This window comes from Benincasa hispida, chromosome 4, assembly GCF_009727055.1.
Source record: "Benincasa hispida cultivar B227 chromosome 4, ASM972705v1, whole genome shotgun sequence".
Classification (NCBI taxonomy): Eukaryota; Viridiplantae; Streptophyta; class Magnoliopsida; order Cucurbitales; family Cucurbitaceae; genus Benincasa; species Benincasa hispida.
In genome coordinates this window covers 35,013,864-35,028,231 of record NC_052352.1, presented here as the reverse complement: position 1 = coordinate 35,028,231, position 14,368 = coordinate 35,013,864, and the positions used below count along the sequence as shown (strand labels likewise).

The following is a 14,368-nucleotide window of genomic DNA, read 5'->3' as shown; positions in this document are numbered from 1 at the left end:
AAATTAGTATAATACATTTTATTTTTATTTTTATATTATTAAAGAAAAGGGTGATAGGCATATAGGAGCCATGAAATGGCTGTTGGGTAACTGCATCCACCTAAGAAACGACCTAAATGCCCATATTATCAACCCTAATATTTGCATGGAAAGTTGGAATCGTAGATGATGCTTATAGGTTACCTATAAGTGGGTCCCACTCTCAAAGCACGCATCTCGACAATCGGATCATAAATGCACGGCAATGATTCGATGACCCACACCAAACCAACCCTGAGAAATGCCGCACCATAGCATTCACTCCCTAGAGATAAAAGTTTCGTCTCCCACCGAAAAGCCTCTCCAAGCCGTGATCAGATTGCCCCCCCGCCCCCCACCACCCCAAAATCAAATAGCATATTATTATTATTATTTAAAAAAAAAAGAAAGAAAGAAAAGAAAAAAAGAAACCGAAGCCGAAATCCTCGATCACGTCAAATCGTACTACACGGCGCGTGTTGAATAATAAATAATAATAAAATTTAAAATTTCTTCTGGCCATTTCTATGGTATTCACAGTTGCATACCAACTCTCGCATTTGTACATTAATGGCAATTCATATTTGTTAGCCCATAATCTTTTATTTATTTATTATTTATTATTCTTTTTCTTATTATTTTATTATTTTTCCACTCCGATTCTCTCTCCTTTCCTTTTTCACTCTCTCTCTCTCTCGCTTTCAGTTTTCCACTCTCTCTCTCTCTGAAATTCTCCGTCTCCGTTCACTGTGCTTGACGAACTTTATCTCATATTTGTTCTTTGTTTTTCGCCATTGAAGACCCATTAACAGTTCATACTCTACGCAATTTTCATCTTTCTTTTCCTAATTTTTCTGTTTCTTCTTCGTATTATTGCGTACAATGAGCGAACCAGAGGAGAGGATTTCCGGCTTAGATCCAGCGTTCGCGGGTAAGTTCTCAGTTTACGGTTTTGCTTTTTGGGTTTTTTTAAAAAAAATTCTTCAAACAAGGGTGTTGATGGATGTTCTGTTCGTCCTTGCATTTAGCCGCTCTGTTTATATCAATGTCTTTACACCTTATTAGACAATGTCATTCATGTCATCTGGCTGTAGCATTTATTTTGTTTTGGCTTTTCTTTCTCTGTCTCTTTGCTTTTGGTTTTGATTTTTTTTTTTACCCTTTTCCCAAACAGTATCTCCATGTTCAATGTGGCTGTTTATCGACATTGTTTTTGATGTGGGGTTTCTCCTTTTTGGCTGTTCTTTTTCGTAGGCCATTGCATTGCACGATCTATTTTGGTGGATGTAATTTAATTTTTGTTTGCTTGATTTTGTTCTTTACTTCTGCTTTTGCTGGGTGTTTGGTTGAATGTCTGTATTCAGTGAACGCATGAGCCATGCTTGTGTTTCAGGTTATGGTATGGACTCTGGAAAATGCAGCAGCAAGATGAGTATGGAAAAGAAAAAGGAAATAATTCATGAGATTGCCCAAAAGTCCAAAGCCGCTACTGAAATCCTTAGGTCTTTTACCCGCAGGGAGCTACTTGAGATCATCTGTGCTGAAATGGGGAAAGAAAGGAAGTACACAGGGTATTCGAAATCTCAAATGATAGAGCATCTTCTGAAGTTGGTTTCTCAGAAATCTGAGAGGAGTAGTAGTACTACTCTTGCCTTTTTACTAGACAAAACTCAAATGAGCCATAAGAGGCCCCGAAACACAGACCGATCTTCTGTCGTGCTTTTGAATTCAAATAATAATGCTTCCTTGGAGGCTGATGAGGAATTTGCTGAAGTCAAACTTTGTCAGAATGTAGCTTGCAAAGCACCTCTAAATCCAGAGTTTGCTTTTTGCAAAAGATGTTCATGTTGCATCTGCCATTGTTATGATGATAACAAGGATCCAAGTCTTTGGCTGACCTGTGGCTCTGACCCTTCCAATGAGAACGATTTTTGTGGAATGTCATGTCATTTGGAGTGTGCCCTGAAGCATGAAAGGTCTGGAATTGTGAAGAATAGTCTCCGTGAAAAATTAGATGGAAGTTTTTACTGTGTCTCATGTGGAAAGATCAATGGATTGATGGGGTATGTTATAGTTTGCTCTCTTTTTCTCCTAAGTTGGCATTTTTTAACTGAGTTGTTGTTTGACTTGGGTGCATCCTCCCAAGTGACATAAAAGACCAGCAAATCAATATAATAATATAATTTCAACATGCAGGCATTATATAAACTGGATCTAATGTATCAAGAAACGAAATTATACTTATAGGTTCACTAGCCACTTTGTGAGCTAATTATATCTATATTTGGGTTAGTTTATCAACTGATTAGAAAGTTGCTGAATACAGAAGTTGGAGAAGACAATTGCTAAATGCAAAGGAGGCCAGAAGAGTGGATGTACTATGTCTAAGATTATCCTTGTGTCACAAGATTCTTGTAGGGACAAATCTATACAAAGAAGTGCATAAAACTGTAGAATTGGCTGTGAATATGCTGACAAATGAAGTGGGGCCCCTAGATGAGGTTTGCTTAAGGATGGCTAGGGGTATTGTCAATCGGCTATCCTGTGGTGCTGAGGTCCAGAAACTGTGTGCTTCTGCTGTGGAGGCCTATGATTCTATGTGTTGTGCCCCCTACAGAGATTGTATGCAAAAGAGAGAGACATTGAGTAAGCATCTTTTCTTTCTCAGAAAGGACTGATTTCATGAATTGATATCCTTTTTTCTTTTAAATTCGATTTGAGGTCAAATTTGAATTAGATGTGATGCCTATTATCAGTGTGATTTTGCCATGATTACCTGGAGATGCATGCTTATTCCTTGATTTATGGAGTAATGTCATGTAGTAATCTTAAATGGAAAAAGATGAAACACTTTTTCACCTTTCATTGCAATTTTCCTTGGCAGACTGTGAGATCCTATTTGAAGATTCTTCCCCTACCTCTGTGATGGTTGTTCTCCAATACGATGATCATCTGTTAAAAGACTTCTTAGGCTGCAGGCTTTGGCATCGTAAAGCCAACACGGAGCATTATCCGGACCAGCCATCTTTCATTGCATTGAAGCCAGAAAAGAAGTTCAAGATCAATAGCCTCTTTCCTTCAACTGAGTACTACTGCAAGGTGTCTTTATTTAGTAGCACACAAGTTTTTGGTGTTTGGGAAGCCAAATGGGTAACGCCCAAATTATCAACGCCATGTCCAGCTTTGGTGAAGCATAGAAATGGAGAAATTAGGAACATTGATCTACTTCATTCTCGGGTGGATTCAAACGACAACGGGACAAATCTTCATCCATTGGATGGACTCTACAAGAGCAAATGTGAGAGACTTTACAAAAACCCCTCTCCAAAGAACTCAATCACTTCAATGAAACCGACATCCGTTTGTCCTTCCACACCTTGTAAAATAAGCGAGACGCGCATCCTACTCGGTTTGAATTGCAAAAGGAGAACCGAAGAATCCGACTATGATTATTCCGTTAGAATGGTGAAGTGGCTAGAGAATGAAGGGTACATCGACATGGACTTTCGAGTGAAGTTCCTGACTTGGTTCAGCTTGAAAGCATCAGGGAAAGACAGAAGAGTTGTTAGTGCCTTTATCGATGCGTTGATCGACGACCCGCCTAGCTTGGCAGGACAGCTGAGCCATACCTTCATGGATGAGATTTTCTGTAACCAGAAACCGGCTTCTAAGCATGAATACAGCAATTGGATATGGCGTTAAGCTTTTCTGGGTAGTGTAGGCTATCTCTTAAAAGATTTGAACATAACAATATCTTGGGCTAGTGTGAAGCAAGCAAAGTATTGTAGGCCTTTTTTGTGACTTACTGGCTGGCTGGCTGCTTTGGTTAGTCAGTTTCCCCCGAGCAATACACGTGAAGCTCATGAGATTTTACTTTCAATGCTGTACTTGGTTTTGGGCTTTTGGAATGTCACATTCAGATGCAAATTATACGGTTCAACTTATTGATGAAACAGTTTTTTTCTGATGTGTCAAGCAGGAAATTGTATAGTTTTTTTTTTTTTTTTACTTCCTCAGAGTTCACGTGGTTAGACTGACTGGTTAGTTGATGACTTGGATTGCCAAGTAGCATCTTTCTGCACAAATAAATATCAGAGGTTTTTTTTTCCTTCTCTTTTTGATAAATCTAGTGGAGAAATTTAACTCTAATCTTAAGGTCTATAGTATAAATTAATGCTAAATGAGTTCTTTTATTTTTTACAAATACTCTTAGATATTTCTTTTTATCCAGGAGGTTTGCTCGGTTTCTTTTCATGATTACGCTCCATTGATTGATAAACATTTATTACTGATGACATGTCATGTAAATGGCTAAAGAACTTTCCCAAGTAAGTAGTTTTGAAATATGATAAAAAGTATTTTTAACCACTCGAAGTATTTTTTCTGGTATTAATTATGCTTCCACGTTACAAAATGAGATCGGAAAATAAGATTGAGTTGAAAGCAGTGGGAACATAATGAATTTGTTACGAGCTCAAAATTACTTAATCCAAACATGAATTTTAGATTACATTATAAACAGTAACACATTACATTACTATCCACCAAACAATCCCTAATGATTTGGTGTAGTTTAGAAATAATTTCTATGTGTTTAAAAATATCTTTTTTATTTAATACTAAATTTCTAAACATTAATTCGAAAAATAGATATACAAATATTTAGGGACAACTCAAAAAAGTTACAACTATCATACTATTATATCATCATTTAAGAACTTTCTCTCATTATTGAATGGATGACTTTTCGAGTTGCTTATTGTTCCTTTTGGTTTGTGTTTCAATACTAAAAAAAATGTCATTTTATAGTTAATATAAGCCCAACTTAACCATTAAATATCTATTAATATACTTAAGTCGGGGTTAAGTTAAAAAAATAATGTATTTTTTAAAGTGATAATAAAGATATGATACATAGAAAAGAAATTACAAAAATAGAGTGGAAGAGAAAAATATTGACAAAAATAGAGTAACAAAATCATGTTCCTACACGATTAATATTAAACCAAGTCAACGTATGACTTGGTTAATGAAAACCAAACTCGTGGACTCTATATATTTTTTTTTTAAAAAAAAAAACCATTAGATTTGAACAAAATAATTGACTAGATGGCTAATGTGGCAAACCCCTCTCATGACTTGGTCTTCGAGACGTATTGTGAAGTTACTTTACGAGACAAACTTACAACATTATGAAAAAATAAATACGTCTCATGAAGATGAATAGATTGTCCCGTGAAGTAATTTCATCGGACAGACTTATAACTTCACGAGACAAACTTGTAAAATTATTTTTCAACATTTGGATGACGTGTGGTTAGGAAATCGTGGACCTCATCCACTATTAAGCCTTAAATCGTGGATTGGACAGATGATTTGTAACGGTTTATTTGTCAATACTTTTCAACCAACACTATTTTTGTCAATAAATATTAAAATAATATTATTAAAAAAAAATCATCGCCTTAAATCGTGGATTGGACAGATGATTTGTAACGGTTTATTTGTCAATACTTTTCAACCAACACTATTTTTGTCAATAAATATTAAAATAATATTATTAAAAAAAAAATCATCTATCTCTTTTTTTGTATTGGAAAAATAAGTAGATGGAGAGTAAAAAAATTTCGATTTGAACATAAGAAAAGAAATAAAAGTCTATCAATCTATGCCTACTTTGACATTAAAGTATTATTATTCCTTACATATGCCTTAAATTATTTAAATCTCTATTTTGCCCCCCCCCCCCCCCCCCCCCTCTTTTTTAAATTATAAAAAATGTCCTTAAAATTTCAAAACTTTCAAAAATATTTTTAAACTTTCAAAACGAGTTAAAAAAATATCCTTGCCGTTAGTTTTTTATGGAAATCATTAAATTTGTTTTTTAAAAATAATCTTGAACTTTCGAAACTTTTCAAAAATACCTTCACCGTTAGTATTTGAACAAAAACTGTTAATTCCTCATGACAAAAATGACTTTAACAATTAAAAAGAAATTAAAAATGCTCCTACTGATTTTTCTTAAGTTCGAAAATAATTAATTTTAAAATAAATTATATAGATATCTTCATCTTTTTAACATATGTACTCTCATATTTATTTTAATTTTCCAATTCTTAGCTTACACCAATTTTCTCAACAACCAAAATAAAAACCAAAATTTTAAGTTAAAATATAAAATACCACAAAATTTCACAAAATTCTAAAATCAAAATCTCCTCTTGAAATGTACCAAAATGATAAATAGTCAAATAAAAAATGTATTAGCCTAAATCTATTGGTTCTTAGGAATTTAATATTTATTTTAGTTCTTAGATAGATTATCGAGCAAAAGAAGTCATTGGGACATTTCTGATGTAATTCGAACTTAAATGGAGCAATTAATAAGCAACGGGGTAAAACGGTGAAATCGAGCAAGGGGAGACACGACATTGCACAAATGCTACACTTGTGCCCCGTGCCATTCACAGAGACAGTTTACTAGGCAAGCGTTGCAATGCTGCCCTGCGGCGCTACAACGCTCTCCATTTGATACGTGCACATGAAGAGACGCTCGTTCCAATTTGCTCTCCAAGGCGCTTCGTGATGGGCCTTTAGGATTGTAGCATTGTGGTATGTTTTAGTTGTTGAAAAAATTGGTGTAAGCTAATAATTGAAAAATTAAGAGAAATATGAGAGTATATATATGTACGATAAAATAGTCAAATATTTTTTTATTCTACTATTCATCGTTTTGGCATGTTTTAGGAAGAGATTTTAATTTTGGAATTTTGTGAAATCGTGTGTAATTTTGTGGTATTTTATGTTTTAACTTAAATTTTTGGTTGTTGAGAAAATTGGTATGGGCTAAGAATTGGAAAATCAAGACAAATATGAGAGTTCCTATATGAAAAAACAAGGATATCTATATAACTCATTTTAAAGTTGGTTCTTTTCAAACTTAAGAAAACTTCAAACAAATTGATTAGTTTTAACATTTTTTAAATTTTTTAAATTTTTAAAAATTAACAATTTTTGTTCAAATATTAACGGTAAAGATATTTTTGGACTCTTATTAAGTTAAGGATATTTTTGAAATGTTTTGAAAGTTCGAGAGTATTTTTTAAACAAAACTTTAACCGTTTTCATCCAAAACTAATAATAATGGTATTTTGATTTTTTTTTTTAAGTTTAAAGATAATTTAAAAAATTTTGAAACTCCATGGGCATTTTTTATAATTTAATTATTATTTTTTTTTTGGGTTGTCAAGTACTATTATAAGGCAATGATGACCTTAATTCAACTTTAAAGAAGAAGTGCAATGTCTTCGGTTTCCCCTTTTATCATATTTATTTTCCCCGAAAGAGCATAATAAGGTTCAGAATTTTTTAAAATGGACAAAATGGAAATATATGTTTTTATTTTATTTTTGGTTGGGAATGGTTTATAACCCTAGGGCACCATCACCTAGGCTCCGAACTTGCACTGCAGCTCTTTTTTTTCTTTTCTTTTTTTCTTTTTTTCGCGTCTACGAAGTGATTAGCCCAGCGGCACTGGTTTCCTTCTCCCTGTCACTCCCGTTTCCCCCTCGCCTTTACCAATACTCAAATCTCCTGCTGAGAGAGTATTCTCACTTTTTTTCCTCAAAGCTATGCCAGCCAAGGACAACTTTCAAGGTATTCCATTTTCCCTTTTACCTTCGATCAGCTACTTTTCAGAGTCGTTTCTATTATTAACTAATGGTGTCTGAATTGCAGTATTGATGTTGTTTCAGTTGGATTTCTCAAGGAACTTGGCAGTCTTTTAGATTACTTTTCGAGAATTTTGCTAATTTTACATTGGGGAAATTGATCCCCGATAGGAGAGTATTCTCTGAGATAACTAGTTGTGTGGAATCGTGGAATGAGAAGTGAAGATCTTAATACAACTACTGTACCGGTGTTTTATTTTTAAAGAATGTGTTCTAAGTTATTTTAGTTGATCCCTTTGTTTGAAGTTTTTGTTGCCATTGTGCCAATGTTTTTTTATTCTATTTATTAGCTTGTTTCTTTTCATCTGTAACCTAGTTATTATATTATATGAATTTAGATTTTCACGTGAATTATGGGTTATTGTTATCATTGTCATTATTATTTTGAGCTTTGGATAAGTTTGTTATTGGTGCTTATATTTCTCATTCTTTGATGGATATCAGGTGTTTCAAATTGCTATGTTTTTAAAAGTCGACTGCAGGAATATGCACAAAAGGTGGGACTTCCTACACCTGTATATGAGACTATCAAAGAAGGTCCTTCCCATGAGCCAACCTTTCATTCTACGGTGATTGTTAATGATGTTAGATATGATTCTCTACCTGGATTTTCTAATCGCAAGGCAGCAGAGCAGTCAGCTGCTGAAGTAGCTCTAATGGAGCTGTCAAAATCTAGTGATCTGAACCCACACGTCTCTCTACCTGTGGTAAGATTTCATATCCTTCATCCCATATAGTGTTTTTTTATTTTTATTTTTATTTTTTATTTTTTTATATTAATAATAATAATAAAAAAAAAATGTGTTTCTTAGACCTTACTGAATGATCCCATGCAAATCCCACTTATAGATATCTGTGGACCTCTCAATGACCAAATGTCAGAGTCTATTGTTTGTCCTCATGACTATTTGTTGGTTGACTGTTCTATATTAAGTGTCATAAACTGAGGGACAATTTGGATGTAACCAGTTCAAAATAACAGCAATTATCGTGTGATACAAATTTGTTTTAAGCTTGGATTTCTATAGAACAAATCATGTTCAAGTATTAAACTTAGATTTCTTCTAAGTCATGGATTCAAGTCTTGAGGTCCTTGATCGAACTTCTCTGCACAAGCCCTCTCTGCTCCTCTCACCTAGACTTCATATCCATATCAACCTTCTCGTTTAGATCTATGCCTGATTATTCGCCCCAATTGAATTCTTATTTAGGGTGCAACATGATAAGTCTTTTGATAGCCCTCTTTTGGCTTACAATTACCCATCTTCCTTCTCTGAAACCACCTAGGAACTTGAACATATGCTTGAAAAAGACCTTCTCAACTCTCACTAACAGCTGCTTCCAACATGCTTGAGCAACGTCATAGTTGGAGGGAGCTCCAAGTAGCCATATCTTACGCCTTGATTTGACCGTCACTTGCCTAGAATACTTAAATATAAAATTATAATTACGTTTGTAGAACATCGAACAGAAACAAACCAAGGTGTTTTTTAGGACAAATGTATTGGGGTGGGAGAGAGTAGGCCCAGCAAAATTTCATGAATCTTCTTGGAGTGCTCTGTCTAGTTCATCTGTACTTAATTCTTATTGCATTTTTATGTAAATAAATACTGTTGGAGTTGGAGGGGCTAAATACTTTAAAGGAAAAGTTCTTCGATATATGTCTGTTTTTCAAAAAGAAGAAAGGAATAGTTTTTTTTTTTTTGAATTCTTAATTTCATTGAGAAAAATGTTATTTAAGAGGTCTAATCGATTATGAATAGTGCCTTTTAACAGAAAATGAGTGTACAGGGGACTTAACATTGACAAAAAAATTAAAAATATCTTTCTTTGATTTCAAAACAGAAGATAAGATCAATTTCTATCTATATAAGATAAGATATTTTCTATCTCTATAAAAATGATAGACTATATATCAGATCACAACTCCATGTGCCAATTATTTTCATATTGATATTTTTGTTCCAACAATATTACAAAGAATGGAGACGAGAACGATACTATCATTTACAGTATTGAGTTCATAATATTGATCTAGGTCAGGTTATGGATCAATCAATAAGTGATTTTTATATTTAAAACCCATTAGAAAGAAGGGACAGTAGAAATCTTCTTTGGAGTCTCATTTGACAGAAGTACTCCCTTTGGTATCGATGACAATATCCCAATTAGTTCATATCAAACAAATAATAAAGCTTCAATATTCTATATGTTATTCTACTTCCCAGACTCGCCCTAAATAAGAAAATGGTCCTAAATATATTGGGCCTTTACTAAACAGATTTCAACAGTCTATTTGTCTGCTTTTAGCGGGGCGAAGTGAAAAGAAGAAATTATGCTTTCTTGTAACAGCGGATTTTCTGCTTTTATTTTATTTTATTTATTTATTTATTATTATTATTATTTTGACAACTCTGCCCTTTTCCAGCATGAAACAGGACTCTGCAAAAATCTGCTTCAGGAATATGCACAGAAGATGAACTTTGCAATCCCACTATATCAATGCCAAAAAGATGATGGCCCTGGCAGAGGACCCCTTTTCTCATGTACAGTAGAAATTGGAGGGATCCGCTACATTGGTGCTGCAGCAAAAACAAAGAAAGAAGCAGAAATTAAAGCTGCAAGAACTGCTTTGTTAGCAATCCAGTCTTGCCCGACTTCATTGTCAGCGGCAAAACCTGTCAATCAAGTTCAGCTCACTGTGATCCCATCTTGCAAGCGAAAAGAAGCAGCAGATTGCTCAGTCAAACCAAAGACAACAAATGGAGCTCCCAGATCAAAGAGAGGCCGATTTAAGAGAGGAGGAGGAGTGTTAAGGAAGAGAGGCCTCAGAAATAGAGTACTCAATTTGAACTACATTGATACATCAACCTTGGAACCTTTTAAAACCGAAGTCATCCAGGTACCAGGTTCTGGGGAACCTGTTGATTTAGCCAAAGATACTGTGCTGAATTCCGAGCATAGAATGACTGACCTAAGCTCAAGTAACAATGACGTATTGGGCTCTAACGTCCAAACCAACATGCCTGCCTTCCTAAATGGTAATGAAAATGGTTGTTCGGATACTTTCAGTTCCAATCAAATAAACTGTCCAACCTCTGATGTTACGAGCTTTCCTCTCGCCAATGTTCAACCAACTTGTAGTGAAGTGGCAAATGTGGCTGCCCCTGGAGTAACAGGGGAGCTTCAGTGACCGACAGTTCCTTTCGACCTGTTGTGAGAGGGTTATGCATATGCTTAACGTCGGGGTAAGTAGTAAAATTGAATATTCTTGAATAGCTTTACTAAAAAAAGCCTGAGAAGTTGAATTTATTGGACTGAAGATCTGAGACCAGCCAATTTAAGTGTAGTTGCAATGATCAGAGGGGGTGAGATTAATTTTTAGTAGAAATCTTGCTTTGATATTGTCATGGCTGTAGTTTCATAATATCTATCCTTATAAGCTATACCTTAACTTCCTGACCAGTGTTAATATTATCTAAATCATATCTGCCTCCAAACCCTTTTTTTTCTTCTTCCTTTTTTGAGTTCAACAGTTGTGATGATTCTACCTTTGGAAAGGGTTTTCGGTGTCTTATTCATCAAGATATTTTCGATTTGTTGACTTTAAAATATTTGTTTGTGCATTTGGATGAAAATTCTCCCCTTTTGATTTTTGAAAATAAATTGTTTTAGTGGTATCTTCTAATTTTAATTCGTGGTTGCGATGACGTTGAGAAAAAGCTGAAAATTAAGGATTAAACTTTCATATGACCATATGTTTGAAAAAAGAAAAAACCATCTTAGAAATATTTTCCAAATAACTCAATCAGCCCATAGACATAGTTATGTGTTTGAGCAAGCATTCTTGCGACCGTAACGAGTCTTTGGGTTATTCTCTGTCTTAAAAAAAGGAGCTGAAACCCCAAATGTATCAACAAAAAGGGATTCAAAAAGGTCATATTAAGTGGTTCTGTAATTATGCTTTGCCGATGAGAGTGAGTTTTTTTTTCCATATGAATGATCCAAATTTACTTGATTTTAAGGGCAAATGACCCTGCGTCTAAAAACATTTATGACTCTTTTCCGAATGTGAAATTGCGTTCGAGGTGGCTGTTGCATTGTGACAAATTTGTGTCTTCAGTATGAAAACTTTTAAATTTCTTTTCTTGAAGATCAGATAAGCAAAGCAAAGCTACTTCGAATATTTGCCATGTAAATTTCCTCTCTGGGTTTGTTCCAATCCCTAATTTTACAAAAGCTACAACTAAATCTATGGCAAAATTAACAGATTGCATCGAAGACAAGAAAACGAAGATTTCAGAGAAACGAAACAAATATTAGACCCTATTCAAACGCTTGTTCACAACCCAAACAACGAACAAACATTAGTCTCAGACAAGAGAGAACTATTCTGGAGATGGCATTGCAATTAGGATTTCATCTCAGATGCCAATTCAGCGTCTCAATCATAAGATAAATAAAGGAGTCCGGTAGCAAGAACCACGAGAATGGAGGAGATATTTGGACCTGACAAAATCGAGGGATGTTCTTTTCTTCTAGCGTTGACCTCCCATCAGTTCACAGTGGTCGTCGGCTTGATTACGATGATGATAGACGTTCCAATGCCTCCCGAGCGTTGGATAATCGTGGTTCTATATTCAAAGCTTCTTCATATGCTTTTTTGGCCTCTCCTCTCAGTTTCTTGATCTCGTAGCATTTCCCTAACCAGTAGTAGGAATTTGCATTCTGACTCAGTGTCACGGACTCGGTCAAGTCAGCCAAAGCCGAGTCAACTAGGGCTCGCCGGTTCGTGGACATCTTCAACTCAGCTCGCTTGAACAACGCGTCGCCTCGCTCCTCATCGCTGAGTGACTTTGCGACGAGCGGCGACAGAGCCGTATCGAGCGATTCCAGAGCAGAGGTCTTGAATCCTTGAATGTCGAGAGCCAGAGCTTTGAGGATGTGAGCAGCGGCATCCTTAGGATCAAGAGCGATAGCCTTATCGGCTTCCGCTACGACTTCTTCCGCTAACGACGTGGCTGAGGAGCGCGACGGAGCAGATCTCGCTCGAGCGAGAAGCTGAGCGCCTCTAACGAAGTGACGTTTTGATTCGACGTTGGATCGAAAGCGCAATCGGAGCTTGGCAAAATATCTCTGTGGAATGTTGTGCATAGCAAGGAACATGACGACCATTACGAGGATGAGAACAATTTGAAGAAGTATGTCGGTCACCATGTTTATCGATCTCTGAACGAGCCTGCAACCAATTTCTGTCACCCTGCTTTTGATCAATTCCGAGAAGTAGAAGAACTCCGAATACAATCAAAATCGGATTAGAACGGAGTCAGGGATTGGGGTAGATCGGAATCGGGTCTGCAGAGGGCGGCGTTTAATTTTGCCGTCGACTCTAAAGCTACGAGCAGAATTCAATAAATGTTATAATTTTAATTTGGCAAATGTGGTAGTTGCTTGATTTAAATGATGATGTAAATACAATGTTGAATAGGCCGGAAAGACTCAACCTAAATATATATTATAGCAAGTTTAGCTACACTTTTTTTATAATTTAAGTGAAATGTGATCTCGAAATAAATAAAATCATTTTTAATCTTTTTAAAATCATTTTGAAACATAATTTTAATGATTCAAAATCAATTTTAATTACGTATGTAGAACTAAATATTAAATTAATTTTAAATAATTAAAGGTGTATTTCTAAATAATTATAAATATGATAAAATGATTTTAACAATTTTCAAATTACTCCGAAATATGCACTTAAATGATGTTTCGAATGAGGAAATGTTGAACTGAAAATTATTTACAAACACCAACTCAAAACTATGTTTAAGCGAGATATTTCTGTGATTCGATGTCGATATAAGTGGTGCATCAACATTTCTATTATGTAGTAAAAAAGTCATGAAACATAAGAAAAACAATAAAGTATCACTAATATAAATATAATTTAAAAAATAAGCATTTTAAGTCGTTTATGAAGTATAAAGGGTTTAATTATTAATTTAAATAATTTGTTTATTTAATTTTTTAAAAAATATTATTGGATGTTGACATTAGTTGATCTTTTCATCGATATTTCTATAAAATTATGATTTTGATATTTTCTGTGATGTCGATATTCTAAACCTCGTGTTTAAGAATACTGACATCGAACTCAACAAAATTAATTTATATGTTTAATCTATAAAATTTTTAAAATTGTCAATATATCATCAAGCTCTAAAATTTGTGGATTAGATAATTAAGACCCGTTTGATAAATATTTATTTTTTATGTTCAATTTTTGAAAATATGCTAGTTCACTCACAATTTTTAGTTATATTTTTTACATTTATTAAAAACACGTGAATTTTAAGTCCAGTTTCAAAAACAAAATAGTCTTAAAAGACTATTTTTAGTTTCCAACATCTTCCATAAGCAGGCAGTAAGGTAATAAAGTTATTGATAAATAGAATTAAACTCTTAAAATTGTAATAAGTATAATAAGTAAACTCTTGAATAGGTTCTCAAGTTTCATTTTTTTTGTCTTAACACATTTTTAATGTCACACCCCTCTCGAGTTTATTTCCTAAACTCGAAAGAAAATGTGAAGACAATAGACACTATTCTTATAATAT

The 14,368-nt window shown here is 34.4% G+C and overlaps 3 protein-coding genes across 3 annotated transcripts; 2 read left to right on the top strand and 1 right to left on the bottom strand.

Moving 5' to 3' along the window:
• Window positions 1-467: 467 nt before the first annotated feature.
• LOC120075533 (VIN3-like protein 2) lies at window positions 468-3,898 on the top strand. Its single transcript, XM_039029020.1, has 4 exons — window positions 468-949; window positions 1,412-2,081; window positions 2,345-2,664; window positions 2,903-3,898. The coding sequence occupies exons 1-4, from the start codon at window positions 901-903 to the stop codon at window positions 3,718-3,720; spliced, it is 1,857 nt and encodes a 618-aa protein (XP_038884948.1). The 5' UTR covers window positions 468-900; the 3' UTR covers window positions 3,721-3,898.
• Window positions 3,899-7,415: 3,517 nt separating this feature from the next.
• Window positions 7,416-11,264, top strand: LOC120075534 (double-stranded RNA-binding protein 1-like). Its single transcript, XM_039029021.1, has 3 exons — window positions 7,416-7,674; window positions 8,193-8,455; window positions 10,177-11,264. The coding sequence occupies exons 1-3, from the start codon at window positions 7,650-7,652 to the stop codon at window positions 10,939-10,941; spliced, it is 1,053 nt and encodes a 350-aa protein (XP_038884949.1). The 5' UTR covers window positions 7,416-7,649; the 3' UTR covers window positions 10,942-11,264.
• A 659-nt stretch (window positions 11,265-11,923) lies between these two features.
• Window positions 11,924-13,263, bottom strand: LOC120075535. Its single transcript, XM_039029022.1, has one exon. The coding sequence runs from the start codon at window positions 12,963-12,965 to the stop codon at window positions 12,330-12,332; it is 636 nt and encodes a 211-aa protein (XP_038884950.1). The 5' UTR covers window positions 12,966-13,263; the 3' UTR covers window positions 11,924-12,329.
• Between the last annotated feature and the right edge of the window lie 1,105 nt (window positions 13,264-14,368).